At 57.2% G+C, this 18,978-nt stretch overlaps 1 protein-coding gene across 10 annotated transcripts in view; it reads left to right on the top strand.

Annotated features, from left to right (window-relative positions):
* The window catches only part of CLEC16A (C-type lectin domain containing 16A), a 236,597-nt gene extending 219,095 nt beyond the window's left edge, over positions 1–17,502 (top strand). For 6 of the 10 annotated variants that reach the window (XM_086375775.1, XM_086375773.1, XM_086375772.1 and 3 more), the window contains 2 exons: positions 3,752–3,913; positions 14,011–17,502. In XM_086375775.1, the coding sequence (XP_086231901.1) occupies positions 3,752–3,913; positions 14,011–14,366 (518 nt within the window). In that variant the 3' untranslated portion in view covers positions 14,367–17,502. Of the gene's footprint in view, positions 1–3,751; positions 3,914–10,525; positions 10,650–14,010 lie in introns of all 10 variants that reach the window. The other 4 variants (XM_086375778.1, XM_086375777.1, XM_086375780.1 and 1 more) reach the window with 2 other exon arrangements.
* The last annotated feature ends 1,476 nt before the right edge of the window (positions 17,503–18,978 follow it).

Below are 18,978 nucleotides of genomic sequence, written 5' to 3'. Positions count from 1 at the left end.
TTTTTTATGGTCCAACTTTCACATCTGTGCATGACTACTGGAAAAAACCATAGCTTTGACTATCTGGACCTTCATCCATAAAGTGATGTCTCTGCTTTTTAATATGCTGTCTAGCTTTGTCATAGCTTTTCTTCCAGGGAGCAAGCATCTTTTAATTTCATGGCTACAGTCACCATCTGCAGTGATTTTGGAGCCCAAGAAAGTAAAATCTGTCACTATTTCCACTTTTTCCCCTTCTATTTGCCCTAAAGTGATGGGACTAGATGCCATGATCTTAGTTTTTTCCCTTCCCAGACCAGGGATCAAACCCATGTCCCCTACATTGGAAGGCAGATCTTTTTTTTTTTTTTAACCTTTTATTTATTTATTTTTTACAACAGTGGGAGCAGATGGGACATGTTTTTTCAAACCTTCTTTTATTTACTATGTCTTGAGCGTTTCCCTCCACATTTCATCTTCTTTTATACCAGCATGTTTGACAGCCACCAAGGATTTCATCATCTGGGCGTAGGAGGATTTATTTGGTTTTTGTCTAATTGTTGCATGCTTCAGATGTCACCAGTTCCGTGTCACATGCACCAATGCTTTGAATATCCGTGCACCCACCCACGGTGCCTTCACAGCATCAATTTCTAAAGGTGGGATCAGCCACATGGTATGAAGGTCCATATGACCTTTCCATTCACATCTCACAGGCTTTTCTTGAGACCGTCTCGGGAAGGGCCAAGAACTTTATCTGCTGGAGGAGCTTTCACAGAGGCCTGTTTGCCCGTGCCCTGGTCCCATGATCTCTGGTGCATCTGTGAGTTTGCAAATACTTGGCAGCCCATGTGTGTTTAACTCGCGTCCAGAGAGTCCGTTGGCACTCCCGGCAAAGCTAGTTCATCGAGAACAGGATGAAGCAAGAGCGGGAGGCCCAGAGCCCCGACTGCAGGCGCTTTCCCTGAGTTCTCTGCTGAGCCCTTGGTCGAACCGGCTCTCAAAGTGTTGCCAGCTTGATTTGGGGAGGAGCCCCAGGAAATTGCAGAGGGAGTCTGGGCACTGAGCTAAAAAGCAAACAAACAAACAGAAAACATCTCTGAGGCTTTCTGGGTCCCTGTGCCATGGAAGGAAAGGAGCTGGATTTTTATAGCAGCAGATGAGGGAAAGATGCCTTCAGTTGCCTCCACTCAGCTAGACCCGCGAATGGGTGTTTTCGGCAGTTGGCGGGGTTTCTTTTTTCTCTAACTCTTAGCACCTACCGGAGGTGCACCATATTTTTTGTCCATCTAAGGCTTGACCCCTAATCTGTTCCCTACATGAAGGAACTTTGCTATCCTGACCGCAGTCTCAGCGTCTCTTTGGCTCCCCCACACACTCCACCCCACATATTTTACCATAATAAATCCGGGCTTTAAAGAGCTTGAGAGAGAAGACACGTGTCTTAAGAGAAGGGGTAGGTGACCGCCTTGGTGACCGCCAAACCATCCAGGCTGGGGCATTGTCCAGAGCGTAGCAGCATCAGCTTACCCTCAGCTCAGTGCCCATACTCTCGGCCCCCTCCATTCACCATTCTGATAAATAAGCTGCTCGGGGAAAGCCATCCTGACATTTTGATTTGTTAGGGAGTGATTCATTTTTGAGGCAAGCAAACAGCTTGTATACTTGGGGGTTTACTGCTTGAAGTGATTAAGAAGTCAGCCACTGTTAAGCTGGTTCTGTGGAGCTGTGGCTGCCCACACCCCTCCCCACCCCCAGGAATCTTCCTGACTCCTGTCTGGATTTGCCTTGACGTTGGCCGTAGTTAAGCTGCGGCCCCAGCCCCCACCTCCCTAGCCACCAGCACTGCACACAACCCATCACCCCATGCCTCTTCCTGCGAAGTCCTGCCCTGCTCCGCGGTGGAGTGGTGGGGGTGGGGAGCTTACCCACCACACCCACTCCAGGCTTCACATCCACATGCCATCACATCGCTGGGGGTATAAATAGACCCAGCTTTTGATCCTCAGACAAAAATAATTTTATACAAACATCAGTACAAAAGAGCTGCTCCTCCGGGACAGCCGGGTGTGGGTTCCCCCAAGTCCTGAGGTGGGAACAGAGCAAACTCCCTCACCCCCCTCCCACCCCCCTGCTCCACCCAGACCTGCCCACCAGGGTGTGGAGGCAAGGAGGCTCCGAGAAGTGGGGAGACTGGCCAAGGCCCCCGGCGGGCAAGCAAGTGGGCCAAGATGGAGCCCAGGCTTCCCTGGTGCCCCCACCCTCTCCCAGGCCGTGCCCGCTGTTCCCATCCAGGGAAGGGGAGCAAAGCATTTCAGGCTTTTGGGGCCCCGCTGGCGGCCCCTCTTACAGTGACTCGGAATTGCCACCGTAGCTTGCGAGCAGCCTCGGGCAGAATGTACGCAAAGGGCCCGGCCATATTCCAGTCAACCTTGCCTGACCAGTCAGATGGCCCTCGTTCTCGGACCCCTGCGGGACACGTGCCTGAGTTCTGAGCAAGGCCCGGTCAGGCCTGGAGAACCTGCTGGGAGAAGTGTCAGTGGGCGCTGGTGGTGGGCGAGCGTAAGGCTTAGAGCCAGGAGGAGTGCACTCAGGCTGGGGAGGCTTGATGTGACTGGCCAGGAGGGTCAGGGTCCCCGCTGTCAGTGGGGAGAAGGCCCTGTCCGCATCCCCACCCCACCTTGGTGCAGAAGCAGGGGCACAGAGCTCCCGGGGGGCTGCAGCAGCAACCAGCACAGCCTGCCTGGGCTCCCAGGAGCGTCCACGAGGAGTCTGTTCCGTGGGAGCTTCCCGGGCGGTTCGTGGATAAGATCAGGAGCCACGCCCTTTAGAAAAGCAGGCTGTACAGGGGTCAGGAGTCCCCTTCCGGGCGCTCCGGGGCGGCTCGTTCGGAATAGCCCGCTCCCACCACGTGCCCAGCACCCAGGGCCAAGCAGGCTGGGTGGTCATTCTCCCCGCAGCAGCCAGGTGGGGAGAGGTCGGTGACCCACGCCCCTCAAGCTTGCAGCTGGGATAGACACTGGGTGCACGTCCTGGCGCTGAGCCAGGCAGGGCTTGCCAGGGTCTGCGAGTCTCCAAACTGGGGCTCTTCCACTTCCTCGGGCTGGGCAGGCCACAGCCCCATCCTCAACCCCAGAGTTGCTCAGAGGGCCAAGCTAAACCGTAATTGCCCGCTTTTCACCAGAACTTGCGTCCCTCATGCACCAAACTTTACGCCAGACCTGCCAGGGCAGAGCCAAGTCCCTGGCAGGGTGCATCTTCAGGGTCTCCCCTCCCGCCCAGGGTGGCTTCAGAGCTCAGATTGGGCGTCCTGCCTCTGGCAGGACTCAGCCACGTGAGCAGAGGCCCCGCGGTTTGGTGGCGAGGGTGTCCCGTGTCCATCTGTGTCACCAGGACGCCTCTGAGCCCCGAGGCTGCGTTGTCCCCTTCAAGGGTGCAGCTGGCACGATGCTAAGCCAGCATCAGGCACTGATTTATGGCTCAGTGTCTCCCCACACACACGCACTCTGGGCTCTATGGCTGTCTGCACCCTTTCCCACGAAATAATGTCGAAGTGTGTCAGGCCCGTCCGGTGCCCGGCAAGTTCAGCTAATTCTAGGGAGCAGACCCAGACTGTGAAGGAGCTGGCTTTGGGTCAGTTAGCCCTCCTCTTCGAGGCAGGGGCTTCCGCCCCCAACCTGTGGCCTCACACACAGTCTCTGGGGAGGCGGCACCCTCTGTCCAGGCCGGCCAGCGGCCCCGCTGGGTCACAGCTTCCCGCCTTGCCTTGCAGGCTTCGCCGTGGCCCAGTGCATAAACCAGCACAGCTCGTCCTCGGTGTCCTCGCCCTCGCCGTCGGCCAGCGGGAGCCCCAGCGGCAGCGGGAGCACCAGCCACTGCGACTCCGGAGGCGCCAGCTCATCGTCCACCCCGTCGGCCGCCCAGAGCCCTGCAGGTATTGGCCGCGGGACACGGTGCGGTGGGGGGGACTTGAGGAAACGCTGTGACCCCTTCACCTGAGGCCCTGGCTGCCCCTTGCCACCGTGTCTGGGGACTCTGCCTCTCGGGGTTCTGCATCCACTCCAGCGTGCCGTTGGGGGTGGCTGGCTGGCTCGGCCCCCACCGGGGGAAGAATGGCTCTCTTCATGGGCTGGCCCACAGGCTGCAGAGCTGGAGGGGTGGACAGTGGGAGACCCAGCCTCAATTCATCCCACTGTCACCTCCAGGGTCGTAGGTGTCACGAGGACGGGTCTCCCAGATGTGATGCTTTGAACTCTGGCAAAAGAATTGTGTCTCTGCTAATTTTTTTTTCCCCTCCATAACATACGAATTTCCTCTTTAAATGTTTGGGGCCGTCCACTCGTCTGTGACCAGGGGGTGCCTCTTGCCGGCCTTTTTGGGAGTTTGTCAGCATGGGTGGGAGTCACAGCTTGCCCTCCTATAACTGACACAAGCACAGGTGTGGCGCGGAGTGATCCTGTGTGCAAGGAGCCTGGGGTGAGACGCACGTGGTCTGCCCAGCTCTCTGAGCCCCTCACACGTGAGCCCCTGGCTGCAGTGCATAAGATCCCAGAAATGAAGATGCCAGGCTTGTTTCCTGAGCACCACGGCCCCTGAGTGCAGCCAGAGGAGCAGGGCCTCATGCCTGCCTGCTGCTTCACACCCCGGCGGGTGACCCAAGGGTCTGGAGGCCCCAGACGTCTCTGATTTGGGGGACCTCCATAACTCTGGTCTGCACCCCCATCTCGGGACCCTCAGTGTCATTCCCTGTTCCTGCGGGGTCCCCTCCAGAGCCCCCACCCATTGTTATTTCAGGGACACCTGTGCACACCCTTGTTGACTGATGGATTGATGGGTCTTGACAAAAGCAGAGTGCCAAGGTGGAAGCCACCACGGTGCCAGGAAATTGAGGGCTCCGGGCCACCAGCCACTCAACACCAGAGGCAGAGATCCCCTTGGCCCCGAGCCCTCTTGTCCAGAGTTTTCAGCTTCCACTGTTCTCAGCAAAGGGCTAACCGCGCCTGTCTCCGTGCCTGTGGGTCAGGGCGCCCCACCCCCACCCGCGAGCATCCATTACCTCCATCTCTGACGGACATTCATGAGGGCCCCAGCAGCAAGGTCACCCTCAAGCCACCTCACTTAGAGCCCCTTAGACTCAGCACCTGCTCCCCTCCCTGCCCCAGCCCCGGGAAGAGACGACCGCCCTTGCTGAGCTATTCTGAGCCCGACTGAAGGTTGGCTGCGTGTCCAGGCAGTTGCTGCTGCCGTTCCCAGGCCCGTAGCTGGGAAATCCAGACAGAGCGTTCTCAGAAGCCAAGGACAGCCCTCAGCCTCCCCTGAAGCCTGGGCTCGTGCTGGCTTTGAGGGCCCAAGGGCAGGGTTGTGTGTTGACGTGCCACGTGTGTGCCCGCATGCTCTGGCGTGTGCACGGCTCTGTGTCTGTGTGGCGTGCACCCACACACACACTTCCAGTTGCATTCTGGGTGAAAGGTCTCTTCTGGTGCCACTGTTACACCTTCCTCTCGCGTTTAAGGAGGCACAGCCGACAGCTAAACAAACCAAAGAGCCATACACTTCTTTGCCTCCGACGGAAGCCAGGAGAGAACCACACTATCAAAGTCGGGCCTGGGTGTACAGAGGTCCAGCCGAGTGTGGCCCTGGGGCTCTGCACCAGGCCCACCTTGCGCTTTGCGCTGGTTTCTTTGTTCTTGGCCTCCATCCCCGCCCCCACCATCCCCTGCTCGGTGCCAGTGACACGTCTGCTCATCTCCGAAACGCGGGGGCTGTTAGCCCATTGTCAGGTAGATGAGTGATGCTCAGCCCCCGGCTGTCTGCTCCCGATCCGTGTGTCCCCGGCAGGCCTGCAGGGGCAGGCGTTGGAGGCCCCATTTTTTATGCTGCCTGACAGTAAAAGCCTGGGGCCCAGCCTGCCCGCCCAGATCCCTGCAGACACTGAAATAACTCACCTCCCAATGCAGGGCCGGCCCGTGGGGCGGCTGGTGCTTCCCTCTCAACTGAGGAGCCGGCTGTTGATCGCTGCAAGGAGAGGGTGCCCCAGGGTTGGGGCGGCAGGCCCCAGGAGGATCTCTGGTCACTTCCTCTTGATGCCAAACCTCCAGGCCAGCCTTCAGCCACCAGGTCCATCCAGAAAACAGCCCATGGGGTTTCCGTGTTCCCTGGAGGGACAGATCTACCCAAATGATGCCAGCCTCTGCCTGGGGTCCTACCCAGCCTTGCTAGATGAAAGAAGAGGGGAGGGTTATATTGGGACAGGTGCCCTTCTTCCCGTGTCCTGGTTAGATGTCCACCCAGGTGGTGGCCCAGTGTTCAGGCTTCTGATTTGGAAGTCATCAGACTGTCCCCTGCAGGGTCAGCTGGACAGGAGCTCTGGCCAGGACCTCACCCCGTACCCCATCCAGCCTGGACAGCAAACAGCAGCAGCCCAGCTGCAGGGGCCACTTGTCCCAAAGTGGGTTTTGAGGGCACAGTGCTGGATCAGAAGCATTGTATGTTTTTGAGCCTTCTGAGTCCAGGAAGTTCCCAGGGTGGAGAGCAGCTGCCAGGCCCTCTGCAGCTGAAATTAGCAAACTCCAGGGCTTCTGTGCTCTTGAAGCCACACTGTGCGTGTCAGGGCTTGGTCACAAACACACTCAGGAGATGCTGTCCACTAGGAGATGAACCCAGTGTTCTTTTTCTCTGACCCGTGGGGTTGAAACCTGGAATTGTGTGGGTCAGACAGCAAAGAATCCACTTGCCAATGCAGGAGACCCAGGTTCAATCCCTGGGTCAGGAAGATTCCCTGGAAAAGGAAATGGGAGATCCCCTGGAGAAGGGAAGGGCGTGGCTACCCACTCCAGTGTTCTTGCCGGGAGAATCCCATGGACAGAGGAGCCCGGCAGGCTGGGCTGCAGTCCATGGGGTCACAAAGAGTCAGACACTACTGAGCGACTAACACTTTCACTTCCGTCCATGAAAAGCGGAGATGACCTTCACACTATCAGCCATCAGTGTGGCCGGGCCCCCACTGCCCAGCCCTCCGGGTGTGCCCCCTCCACAGGGCACCCCAGTAGACGCTGCTCCCCAAATCCACGTGTCAGGCGTGCAGCTCACAAGCACTTTACAGACACCCGCCCATTGAATTCTGCCACCCTCTGCCTCACACTGAGCAGCTGAAAGCCACAGAGGCTCGGAGGGGTCTCACAGCTTGGCCAGGATGCTGCAGCTGGTAGCAGGGGGCCCAGATAGGAACCCAGCCTCCGAGGTCCAGAGCCCTGCCCCACGCGCAGAGATGACCCTGCACGCCTCGCTGCCTCCCTGCGTCTGTCCCCGGTGCCTCCAGGGGGCGCCCCTGAGACCCGGGCATTGGTCCCACTCCTGGCTGGAGACTGCCAGTGACGTGCAGGCATCTCCCCTTCCGAAGCTCGCCGTTGCTCTGGAGCCAGACGAGGAGCCTCGGCCTGCTCACAGAGGCCCAGGTCACTGTGCAGCTCCTGCAGTGGGGGAGCCCAGGGGCCCCCCAGTCAGCCACAAACAGACCCCAGACGGCCACGGGTCCTCAGCCATGGGTTCACCCCCAGAGGAGGGCGTGAAACTCTCTTGACGCTCCATTGTGCTTCCCACCTCCACCCTTGGTCCAGCCCAAGGGACCTTGCGTTTCCTACCTTGCGTTTCATGGGTTTGAAAGAGGCCCATGTTTATCCCAAACATGAATTTCCTCAGCTTCCCATGGGGCCTTCAGTCACGTGGGCATCAGACTGAGCTCAGTAGGGTCTCTCCACCAACCCAGCTCCCACACCCTGCCCAAGAGGCTCTTCTGTCTGCCTCTGACTACCTCAGCCTTGGCACCCTACCCCAGCCATGGTCCCTGTTTGCAAACAAACAGATTTTTGTTGAGTTCCTACTGTGCACAGGCCCTAAAGCCTGAAATGTATAAGCTGGCAGGGAGGCTAAGTCTGTCAAGAGGACCATGCAGATAAGTGTCCATTTATAAACTATGAGCTGGGGGCTGTGGGCAGGGCCGAAGCCTCCCAGAGGAGGCATCACTGGGGGTGAAAGCCCAAGAATGAGGGGCTGACTAGAGGGCTCCCTGGAGAAGGTGGCCTTTGGGTCAGTTCCCCAAGGCCCAGTCCAGAATCTGGCTGGTGACAAGTCCATTCCTTTCCCCCACCTCTCTGGGATCTACCTATCAATTCCATTCTTGCAAATACAGACCCGAGGGCTGGTCTGTCTCCAAGAAACAGCCTCCACGCTTATCAGGGCCAAGGCCCCAGCTTCAGGCCCGCACAGGCAGAGGGACCATCACCAGAAGGGGGAAGGGACCCGACTAGACAGGTCACCAGTTTGCCAGGGGCCCACAGATATCCTTCTGTGCAGGGAACTCCTGCTTCTGAGTCTCCTTCACATACCAAAGACAGATCGTGGACACTCGTGAGTGGCTTCTTAGCAAGTGAAGGCCCTCAAATCAGGACCAAGAGATACCCCAGGCTGAAGTGAAAGTGAAAGCGTATTCCCTCAGTTATGTCTGACTCTTTGCAACCCCATAGACTGTAGCCCACCGGGCTCCTCTGTCCATGGAATTCTCCAGGGGCATCTTCCCAACCCAGGGATCAAACCGTGGTCTCCTGCATTGCAGGTGGATTCTCTACTGTCTGAGCCACCAGGGAAGCCCCCAGACTGAAGGAGAGGTCAAAACTGAATTCTGTGGTAACCGCAGGAGCCAAGCAGAAAGAGCTGGGGGCACGGGGATTTTATTCTCATTGTGAATTATTTATCTGTTAAAGCTGGGCCCCGGGGGGCTTTTATTGTTTGGTTTCAACACCTGATTCATGGGTCCACCTGTTCCCACTGTCCTTTAAAGACAGTTTTCTGGGATCCTCAGGTCTTTCCAGGCAGGCACCCTGTGCTGCAGAGGTGTCCAAGCACCCGGCCTCTTGACGCCGGCTCTTCCGGCATAGACAGCCTCGTGGGCCGCGGCTCGTTCTCCAGGGAGAAAATCACGGGTTTGGAATGAGGAGGTTTTTTTTCCTTAAACATTTCATGGTTTTGAGATTGAAGAAAACATGGCGGGAAAGAGAGAATAGACCCAATTTTAGAACCAAATGTGGGATCAGTAGGAACACTTCAGAAGTATCTTCTGGGTTATGCCCATGCGTGTGCTCACGTGCACACACACACACATGCACACACATGCACGCACTGTGGGATTCTAGTAGGAAAGCCTCCGCTAAGAGCTCTGTGACCCGCACCAAGTTCCTCAAACAGCCACTCTGCCTCCGACCTTCAGTCCTTTGTGTTTCACCTGTGTTCTGGGTGAGTGATTTTGAGGAGGAGGGTGGAAAATTTTTTGTTAAGAAACGAAGTCAGACTGAAGGTCAAGGCCACTCTTTCCAGTGTCCATCTTCAGGCCAGGGAATTCTGAGCTGGGGTCCCTCTGACTCTTCCCTGAGGGTTTATAGGAAGAAGGAAGAGCAAGCTTGGCTTCTGGTGGACGCCTGTCCCAGTCCCTCCCTCCCCGTCCTCACCTGCTCCCTGAGACAATTGTCTGAACCTGCGACCTTCAGCCCCAAGCACCCAGGTGGTCCCACTTGGCCGACTGAGCGCCAGATAGCTCAGGGCCGACCTGTGTGTCACCGACGTCCGGCACCACAGGCGGGCAGGACTCTTGGACAAAACCCCAAGTCAAACGTCTTCCCTCTTCTCCCCAGTGTTCTCCGTGACATTAATTTTAAGTGTGGTAAAACACACCTAACATCACATGTGCCATTTTAACCCCTTTTAAGCCAGCAGTTCCATCCGTTCGCCTTGTTGTGCTCCGTGGCATTCATCGTAAGCTTGGCCCCAGTGTGAGTTTGTCTCAGAGGGGGCCGGCGGTTGGTTCCTCCCCAGGGAGATGCGCCTAACACTTCTGTTGCAGCCGATTAGCACCCACCCCCTGGCCACTTGGCGCCTGCCCTCAGATCTTGCTGCTGTGGTTCAGTCTTGGTTTCAAAGGTGCGGATTGCAGAGCGCAGCGGCCGGTGGAGCGTCACCTCGTGGCTGGAGAGGGGTTGTCTGGGAGGGGTCGTGGGAGGCTCTGCTGGTGTCTTCAGGGGCTGCCTTGTCAGTGGGGGTCAGAAATCCACTTGTTTCTCTAACTGTATCAACTCTGATGCCCCAACCACACACCCTTCCCTCCTCAGATGGGCCCAGGGATGCAGGGTTTTCATCTTAACGCACAGGCAGTTCTGTTCCTCCATCACCGAGACCAGGTGTCGCTGACCACCCCGAGGCTTTCCTTCGCAACAGGACAGACCTCTGCCGTCTTTACCTGCCTGAGTCCCACGAGCAGACGATGTGGTTCTTAGCTCGTCTTAGCCCCCACCTTCTCCCGGGGTTGGTGGGGTGGGGTGGGGTGTCCCCCATGCATGGGGGCTGCGTCAGCGGCCCCCCCGGAGCACAGCCCCCGCCCCCCACCCCCCGCTGTCGTCGATGCTTCGCGTCCGTCACTTCTCTGTGTCCCCCTCCATGTCCCCCTTCTCTGTGCAGTTGTTAAAAGCTTTCTATGATCTGTCGCTGTGTTTCCCTCTAGTAAGGAGTGGCAGGAAAGGACGCCGGCGAGTGTTCAGCCTGTCGGAGGCCGACAGTCACGGCGGCCACTGGGTTTAGTGCTTCGATCGGCAGCTGTCACGGCACCTCTGGCTCGGTCACTGCAGGCAGGTCTCCTCCGTTAGCCTCCTGGGCCCTCGACGCCCCCCGCCACCGCCCTGCACGCTGCATTTCCAACTCCTACAGACCCCCAGAACGCCGGACGAGGGCACGGGGAGCCCCAGCCACCTACCTGAGCCATTTCCTCAGCTCCGGTCCCCTCCTGGCCTCAATCCACCTGAGGACCGAATCCCCTGGCCCTTGACCCAGGGGGTGCAGCTGGGTCAGCTCCTCCGTGAGGCAGAGCCGGGCAGTCTGGAAAAACTGCCCTCCATGAGACACCGCACCAGGCTAGCTAGGCACAAGCCCTGAGCTAAGGGGGTTTCCAGCCCCTTCCCCCGCCCTGGCCCCCCAGTTAGGCCATGAGGGCTAGGCAGTAGAATTTGCAAAAAGCCACAAAGAAGTCACCTAGTTGCTTTTTTTTCTTTTCCTTTTCCTCCCCACCCCCCACCCCCCACCCCCACCCCACTCCCCCTCTCCTCAGCCTTGCTCATATCTAAGTGGTAGATTCCATCATATTCCAGCCGGAGGCCAAGTCATTTCATTCGTAAGCGCGCTGGTGGACATGACTCCACCATTTTCCCTTCTTGTGATCAGAGCTCCAAATAGCGGCCGTGTGTGGGCTGTGGTCACTGCCACCCTCCTGCGATGCTCCTCCTAGGGTTCCCCCCGCCCCGTGCCCTCCGTCTGGGCAGACAGGAGCCTTTGCCTTCTCTTGCATTTAAAAGCTGCCTCCCCTGAGCTTTGCCCTCCTACTTGCTGTCTTTTCTTCCCTACGTTGCTCAGTCCCACCGCCCCCAGCCTGAGCATGTCAAATCTTCATCTTGATTGGAAACTGTCACCCACTCGACAAGGGTCAGCCCTGGAGCTGCGGATCAGCCTCCGAGGGTGCCAACCAGGGACTCAGGGCACCCGCTGCCTTGGTTTCAACTCGAGGCAGCACCACAGGGAGGCTGAGCGCCCCTCATGGGAACTGGACGTCGGGCTCCTCAGGCTCCGGCCTCCACTCGTCTCCTGGGTCAGGCCCGAACCTGTGCCCTCGGAGCTCAGAAACACCAGCAGGCAAGCGAGGCCAGAGGGTCCGCAGTGACCACTGCAGGTCCGTGCTTGACCAGGAACAGTGTCCTCCCTGGGTAATTTTCCCTTGAATGTAGAAATTTTCTCTGAATGTATACATGTGTAGCTAACATTCAGGAAGCAGCTCTTAGTTTAAAAATCGGTAGGTAGATATAGATAGATAGGTGGGAGATAGATGATAGAAGATGATCGATAGGTAGATAGAAACAAAGAACAGTGTTGTAGACGATGGGTAAGAAAAGGTGATTTTTCTTGTTTAAAAAAAAAAATAGGAAGAAGCTTTTTCTCAGGGGACAAATGGATCCTTTTAATAAAGTTGTTCTTTTCCTAAAAAAGAAACCACTTTTGTGTGTACTGCATTATCTGTTGGTTTGTTTCCTAATATATTTAACGGCAGCCTTTCCACACGCTTGATCGTTCTCACCACCAGAAACCCGGGCAGGACTCAGGGAATGAGGTTTGCCAGCCTCTTGAAAATCTGCATGCAAGTGCAGACCTGAGCAAAGAGGGAATTCTCCTGGAGAATTCTGCAGAAAACGTGAAGGAAGAGCTCCGAAGCTCTGTCTCCAGATGGCACAGAAGTGCCGTTTGGCTGGTTAGTCATCTCTAAACTGCCTCGCCAGTAGCTAAGCCCACACGTGGGTCCTTCTGTAATAAGTTCCTGGACACGCTCGTGTGAAGCGGGGCGAGGCTGCCAGAGCAGGTGAGCCCCACGCTCAGAGCCTCACATTCAGGGCGCGCCACGTCCCAACATGAGCCCAAGGCCTGAAATCAGCCCGTCACCACCAGGCGTCCTTACTGAGTGGAGAAAATTCACTGAAATTCAGAGAAACCAGAAAGCGTGTGGAGTTGTTTACTCCGCATTTCTGGGCTCAGATCGCACCTTGAATCATTTTTTCCACTAGTGCTCACCCGTGTCCACCGACACCACCCCATCCCAGAGCCCCATGTAGTGGTATTCTGTGGGCCTACTCTTAAAAAAAATAAAAGGGGGTTGGGGAGAAAGAAAAGAAAAAGGACCTTGTGCAGAAGTGACCTGGGGCCTTTCTGAGCTCGCCGTGCCCAGGGTGGGGGTCCTCTGGGAAGGAGCGATGTGTCCTTTGGGAAACCCCATCTGTTGCTTGTGCTTTCTTTCCACGCTGGGAACCCTCTTTCCTCTCTTTCTTCCCATTCTGTACGCCCTTCGGTTTTATTTTGCACTTGGTTTTTCCATTCTTTTGCTCTGTGTTCAGTTTGCGGTTCTGTTTTGTTTTGGCTTAACTTAAAAAAAAAATACCACTCACTTAAGTGGAATCACACTGAACCAAAAAACAATGTCTGCCATCATGCCAGGGCCCAGCGTGCCTTTGGACTCCCCTCTCCACACAGTGTGCTCAAAGCTCCGTTGACCCCAGGATCTGTAACAAGGGAGATTTGCCCTCCGAGCGAGATGCCCACGGCCTTCTCATCTGTGTTTTCCGATCGCTGGCACGTGAAGTCTTGGCAGATGTTTCCCACAAGGGAACCCCAGTCCAGCTGGTGTCTCTGCCAGCCCCATTCCTCTTTGAAAAGCAAATAAGCCATTCGCCTGTAATCTAATCAACGGATTTCAAAAATCGCCAAAAAAAGAAACTGCTGGTCCAAAAATAACCGCTTTGGGCCACCTCCCCCTCCTGACATGGTTTCTCTTGGTGGCCCTGGCATGGGGGTGGAGAGGGGGAGAAACCCTCAGCATAGAAATGGCCTGGCAATCGCAGCCCCTTGCTGGGTGCTAACTCAGCACTCAGAGCAGGAGCAGGCAAGAGAACCACAGTCCGAAGTCTTGTTCTAGTTTTGCAAAGCCAAAAAGTTCTATAGAATTCTTTTTTTTTTTTTTTTTTTTAACCTTGCAGTGAGTTCCCTCTTGGGCACTGTTACCAAATATAGACTCTGAGAAATGGCCTGCGGTGATCAGCACACCCAAGCCCGTCTCTCCCTAAACATGTATTTCTCCTCGGGCAGGTAGTTCATACTCGGAGCCGGTTTAGGCTGCTTCCTGGCACAGGGAACTGGGCTTCCGGATCCACTCTGCACAGGCCCCTAAATGTGTCCCTTGCTTCACAAGTCAGGGTAACCCTGGGCCTTGGCCGACTTGCCCCAGACCTAGGTGGGTCCCCAGAAGGAGGGAGGAGAGGCAAGCTGGTTCCCCCACACACTTCATCTCCCACCCACACGTCCCCGGGCCTTTATTCAAGATGGGAGCAGAGGGTACCAGCACGAGCGGAGCCTCTCAGAGCTGAGCGTGCCTCTCTTTCTTCTCCCCGCCTTGCCCAGATGACCCCATGATCACGGAGCAGCCTCAGCCTAACCTCCCCGACCAGTTGGTGATCGTCAATGAAACAGAAGCCGAGGCCAGGCCCGGCAAGAGCCTGGCAAGGAGTGCGGACGTGGAGACCGTCACCCTGTCGCCCAGCCTCACCCCCGCCCAGCAGCCCACCATCTCCCTGCTCTGCGAGGACGCTGCAGACACGCTAAGCGTGGAGTCGCTGACCCTCGTCCCACCCGTCGACCGCCACAGCCTCCATGCCCTCACCGGCATCCCGCCGCCGCCCTCGCCAGCCATGGTGGGCACAGAGGCCCTGAGCTCGGGGGCTGGGCAGCCAGAGCCAGCAGACCCCGCAGAGCCCTGAACCGGCCTCCTGCAACGTGTGTGTGTGTGTGTGTGGCCCCGCTGGCAGGGACCTGGAACAGCTGACCCCCTTCTGGGAACATCCACAGTTCTTCTCCGCCCCAGGGAGCACTTCAAACCACCCTTGCGCTCCTCTGCTCCGATTCTAATCCCCCTTTGACTTCTCGCCCCTTTGAGAGCAGGCTGGGACCAGTGGCAGCGCCCAGCGAACCCAGATCATCCTACAGCCGCCTCAGGGAGGGGGCTGGGCTCCTGGTCGCAGAGCCCTCAGCCCCGGGGCGGGGGGTGGGGGTGCAGTGGCAGGACCCATCAGCAGCACTCGCCTCATCAGCCAGCCCTTCCGCTGTCTTGGAGGTCCTCTGCCACCATCCCCAGTGTGCAGAGAAGCAGCGGACGTGGTCACTTCGTGTAGAAATTTCTAGAAAAGCGAACTTCGATAAACACCTCCATGGAATATTTATTCCTGCTTTTGGCAGCAGATGAAAAACAGCTATTTAAAAAGTTCAAAAAAAAAAAGAAACGTCCTCCGCCCTAAGGTTTGATGTCATGTTAAAAGTGTAATATTCCTGTAGAGATTTCGTTTTCATTTTCCCTTGAAGTTCCCAGGATTTGCGGTTTAGAGTTTTTCTGTCCGGCCTTCTCCATTGTCTTAAGGGATTCTGACTTCTTTGTTTCTCACTAACCCGGCGAGCCTGTGGAATGGTAGAAGTTCTTCTGGAAAGTTTAAAGTATTGTTTAAGCATAAATAAGGGAGAGACACCTATCCTCAGGTACACAACAGAGCTGAGAGGGCCAAAAGTTTCTCTGCCGTGGCAGCCCAGGGCATCACCCGGATCTTTCCATGAAAAGGGGGACTGTGGTCAGGTCCCTGCTCAGGGCCACTCCCCATCCTTCTGGACTAAAACCAAACGGGACGGTTTTCCAGCAAGGCCTTCGGTTGTCACCACCTCTCTACTTCCTAAGAAAGAACTGTGTGGGACTGCAGGGACTCTGGCCTCTGAGGCTCTGATGGAAAGAAAAGGTCATGGAAACCGTGCTCCAAGGCCGTTGCCTGCTGCTCAGCTGCGTGGGTGCCCACAGGCAGGAACGCCCCAAGGGTCAGCCCCTGCCCAGCAGCGAGGACATGACCTCCTAGGAGCCTGGGTTCTGTCCCTCTTCCTCTCAGCTGCTGCTGTAAAGAAGCAAGCTTGTTTGTGTTTGTTTTTCTTTTGTAATGAAAACTCCTGGTTCCTTCTCCATTTGGGCTAGGCGTGTGCAGACCAGGTCTCCTCTATATCCAATAAAGCTCCCAAGATGTTCTTTCTGCTCAAACCATGCACAGCCAAGTGACCCTCACCTCGCTGATCGATGTTCAGACCTTGCAGAACTGGCCTCCACGTGTTCCCACAAGAGTGTGAGCACCTACCGTGTCAGCACTGGCCGGGCCGGGTTGTCAAGCGGCCTTAGAAGATGCTACGCAAACTCACCTGTTAGAGGACCCCGTCCCCCTCGCCTCCTCCTCCTGCTGCAATCAGGAAGGGCCTGCCTGGGCCAGATTCAGCCTCCTGAAGGAAACACCTGGTTCCCCCAAGGAAGGGGTGTGGCATCTGCGGGACAGGTCTCTCCAGCCATCAGAAACCCCTGGGCAGGTGAGACCAGCCAGCACCATCAGGGGAAAAGGCCCAGCTCAGACAGGAGACCATTTCAGCAGAAATTCCAGAGGCCCCAGCAAGGAGACCCAAGCCATGACCTTCAGCGGAGCCCTCCGGAAAGGACAGGCGGTGGGGACAGAAGGATGGAGAAAGTGTGTGTTATCAGGGAGGGGACCCCATGGGTGCCTCTGCTGGGATGAAGCGCAGGATCGCTCCGGAGCCCCCCACTTCTGCTTTTGAAACGATTTTGGAGCAGCAGAAAGGAGGAAAGGCCAGTGGCATTATTCTGAGGAAGAAGCCCAGGCAGGTGGACCCAGCCTTTCAAGCTGTAAAGGAGCAAGGTCTCTGCCAGCGAGGACCACACGCCCGGAAGGACCCGGGGCAGCATCACCAGGTGGGAGAACTGAACGCAGCCCGGCCTCCGTGGGCTGTTGAGCAGAAGGTGCGATCAGGCCAAGCTTCCACCCCATGCCTGGCCCAGGGGCAGACCTCTCCCCAGGTCGGCTTGCAGGGTTGGTCCCAGGCCCCCCACAGCCTGTTGGCAGCCAGATCCCCACTGTCTTGGCAGCACGGGGCACAGCCGTGTCTTCAGGAGACCCTTGAAAAGCGAACAGTGGGGGCACCTCCAGAGGGGCCCTTCCAGAGAGCAGGCACTGGGTCTCCGGGGCAGAGAGAGGTAGAACCAGGAATTCTTGGTGAGCCTGGGTCGGGCGGAGGCCATGGCCCCATGACACGTGGGTACCAGACTCGGATCACCCATCCTCCATCTCCACATCCTGTCCCTCCAGAGATCCTCCCCAAGTCCACATCAGGCCCGATGGGTTTGCCAAGTCAGGGGCAGAGCTGGTCATCTCCAAACATCAGCTTTGAAAGTGGCTAGGGAGCACACATGTGTTTCTGGTTTGCCAGCAGGGGCGCCTCAAAGTCAGACAGCCACGTGCCCCCCCAACCCGGGAGGGGGTATTGATTGTCCTGCGGCACCAGCAGACCCTCTGTGCCCCCTTGCCCCTCCAGGCCTGCCCTGCTTGCTGCTCTCTGCAGAAGGCAGCTCGCCACACACCCCCCCACCCCCGACCACCAAACACCTGCCCTGCAACCAGGGAGTGAATGACAGAATGCACCTCTCTACAGACATACATTAGATTTCCCTAAGGTCTCAAGATGCACTGGTCCAAAAGGCGCGAGGCACGGTGAGGACCGACACCCACCTTCTTTTCTAGATGCAATAAATAAGAAATATTTAATGTAGTCACGATGACAGGGGGCAGAAACTGTAAGGGTTCCTTATGTTCTTCTGAGTTGAAAATATGTAAATAATTCTTGTCCCGGGGTGGAGCGGGATTGAGAAACCATGCTTTCTGGGCCTCGGGACCGTTCCAGGGAAGTACCTGCTCTCGCCAGCGTGACTCATGCTTCGCGGGTACTGAACACAAGGGTGGAAATGAAAACTGGAACTTCCTTGTAAATTTGAATTTGGCAATAAAAAAAAAAAAGCGTTACCAAGAATGTGGCCGCTGCTCCTTGGCTCTGTGGCGGGAAGGCCACAGCCGGGCAGAGGGGAAGGTTCTCGGCCATCTGACCCCCCTGCCCTGTTGGAGCTGCCGGATAGGGTGCAGCCACTGGGTCCTCCCCGCCCCCACCCTGTCCAGGTACCCCCAGTTCCCGAAAGGAGGGGCGGGGAGAACACCTCAGAAAGGAGCCCCCAACCCCAGGCAGGTCAGGTGCCATGAGCCTGGAGCATCCACCAGCTGCTGGACTCCGTCTGAGCCTCAGCTTCCACACCTAGAGAATGGGCTCGCGACAGCCCTGCCTCGCAGGCTGAGCATGGGGCCCAGTGCAATGTCGCTGCACCTTGGACTCCCCACCGAGGACAGCAGGTGAGGTTGTGCTGGGAAGCGCCTTTCCCAGGCAGCATGGGCTCTGGAAATCCCTAGAGGCGGCATCACAGGTTGTCCTAAGGACTTATGACGCTCCAGCTCAAAGCTGGCCTAGAAACAGCCGGACCTTCTGGGCCTCAAGGTAAAACCCAAGTTGAGTGCAAGGCATTAAGGGGGCTCCCCACTCGTGCCAAGGGTTGAGGCGATGCCGACGGAAGGTGGGGGCCCCTGCTCTGTGGCCAGCCTGACCCTGGCCGCCAGCAGGCCTCCCTTCCCCAGCAGGCCCAGATTCCTCCCCCAAAGCCTGCCCACGAGGCCCAGGGCTGAGGTTGGACCCTGCTCTGCAGCAGGGCCTGCAGGGTGCCCAGCACAGGTCCAGGGATTTCATTCGTGACGTGAAGTGCCAGAATAACTTCAGTCTCGAAAAAAGCACTTGCTGGAAAGATCCCCCACAGAGAGAAGGTGGAAGACCGGCCTTGGGGCAGCAGCTGTCGGCTCCCTGTCTGCAGAGGGTCTCAGAGCCTCGCTGGGCCGGGCCCTGGGGTGGGGAGACAGGCCCCAGGAGCCCAGGGAGAGGCCCACAAGCACCCACCTGCCTCACAGCCTTCCTGCGAATGAGGAAACAGCCCGGTGGTCTCTGGGCGCAGCCCACCCTTCGTTTCGTGCTGCCCCCGGGTGGCTGGGCCAAACGCCCCGGGCTCTTTAGAGGAAGGAGGGAATGGGTGTTGGAATCATCTGGATGCTGGTTCACAGGCTGGCACCACGGGCTGCCCCAGGCCCAGCCAGGGAGAGCCGGAGATGGTGTCAATCGGAGAGCCTTGTGGGCAGCTCGACTCAAAGGGTGCCCTGCGGACCGCGGCCTTTTCCTCCTCAGCCTCCTGGTTCTTCGGGCAGTACCAGCCTCTCTTCAGGAGGCAGAGTCTGGAGCCAGGTCACCCCTGCAGGCTTGGGGTGCAAAGCAAGGGCGGGAACAGACTGCAAAGCAAAGGCGAGAACAGGCTGCAAAGCAAGGGTGGGAACCTGCTGCCACATGGGTTGTTTGGCTCATGGAGAAAATCGAGGGTCCACATGGGTGAAGTGCTGTACCCAGGGCAGGCGGCCTGGG

The sequence above is a fragment of the Bos grunniens genome, chromosome 25 (genome assembly GCF_055505025.1).
Source record: "Bos grunniens cultivar Pamir isolate PY7600 chromosome 25, Bosgru_T2T1.0, whole genome shotgun sequence".
In the NCBI taxonomy this organism is placed as follows: Eukaryota; Metazoa; Chordata; class Mammalia; order Artiodactyla; family Bovidae; genus Bos; species Bos grunniens.
The sequence above is the reverse complement of the archived record's forward strand: the minus strand, read 5'-3'. Positions and strand labels throughout refer to the sequence as shown.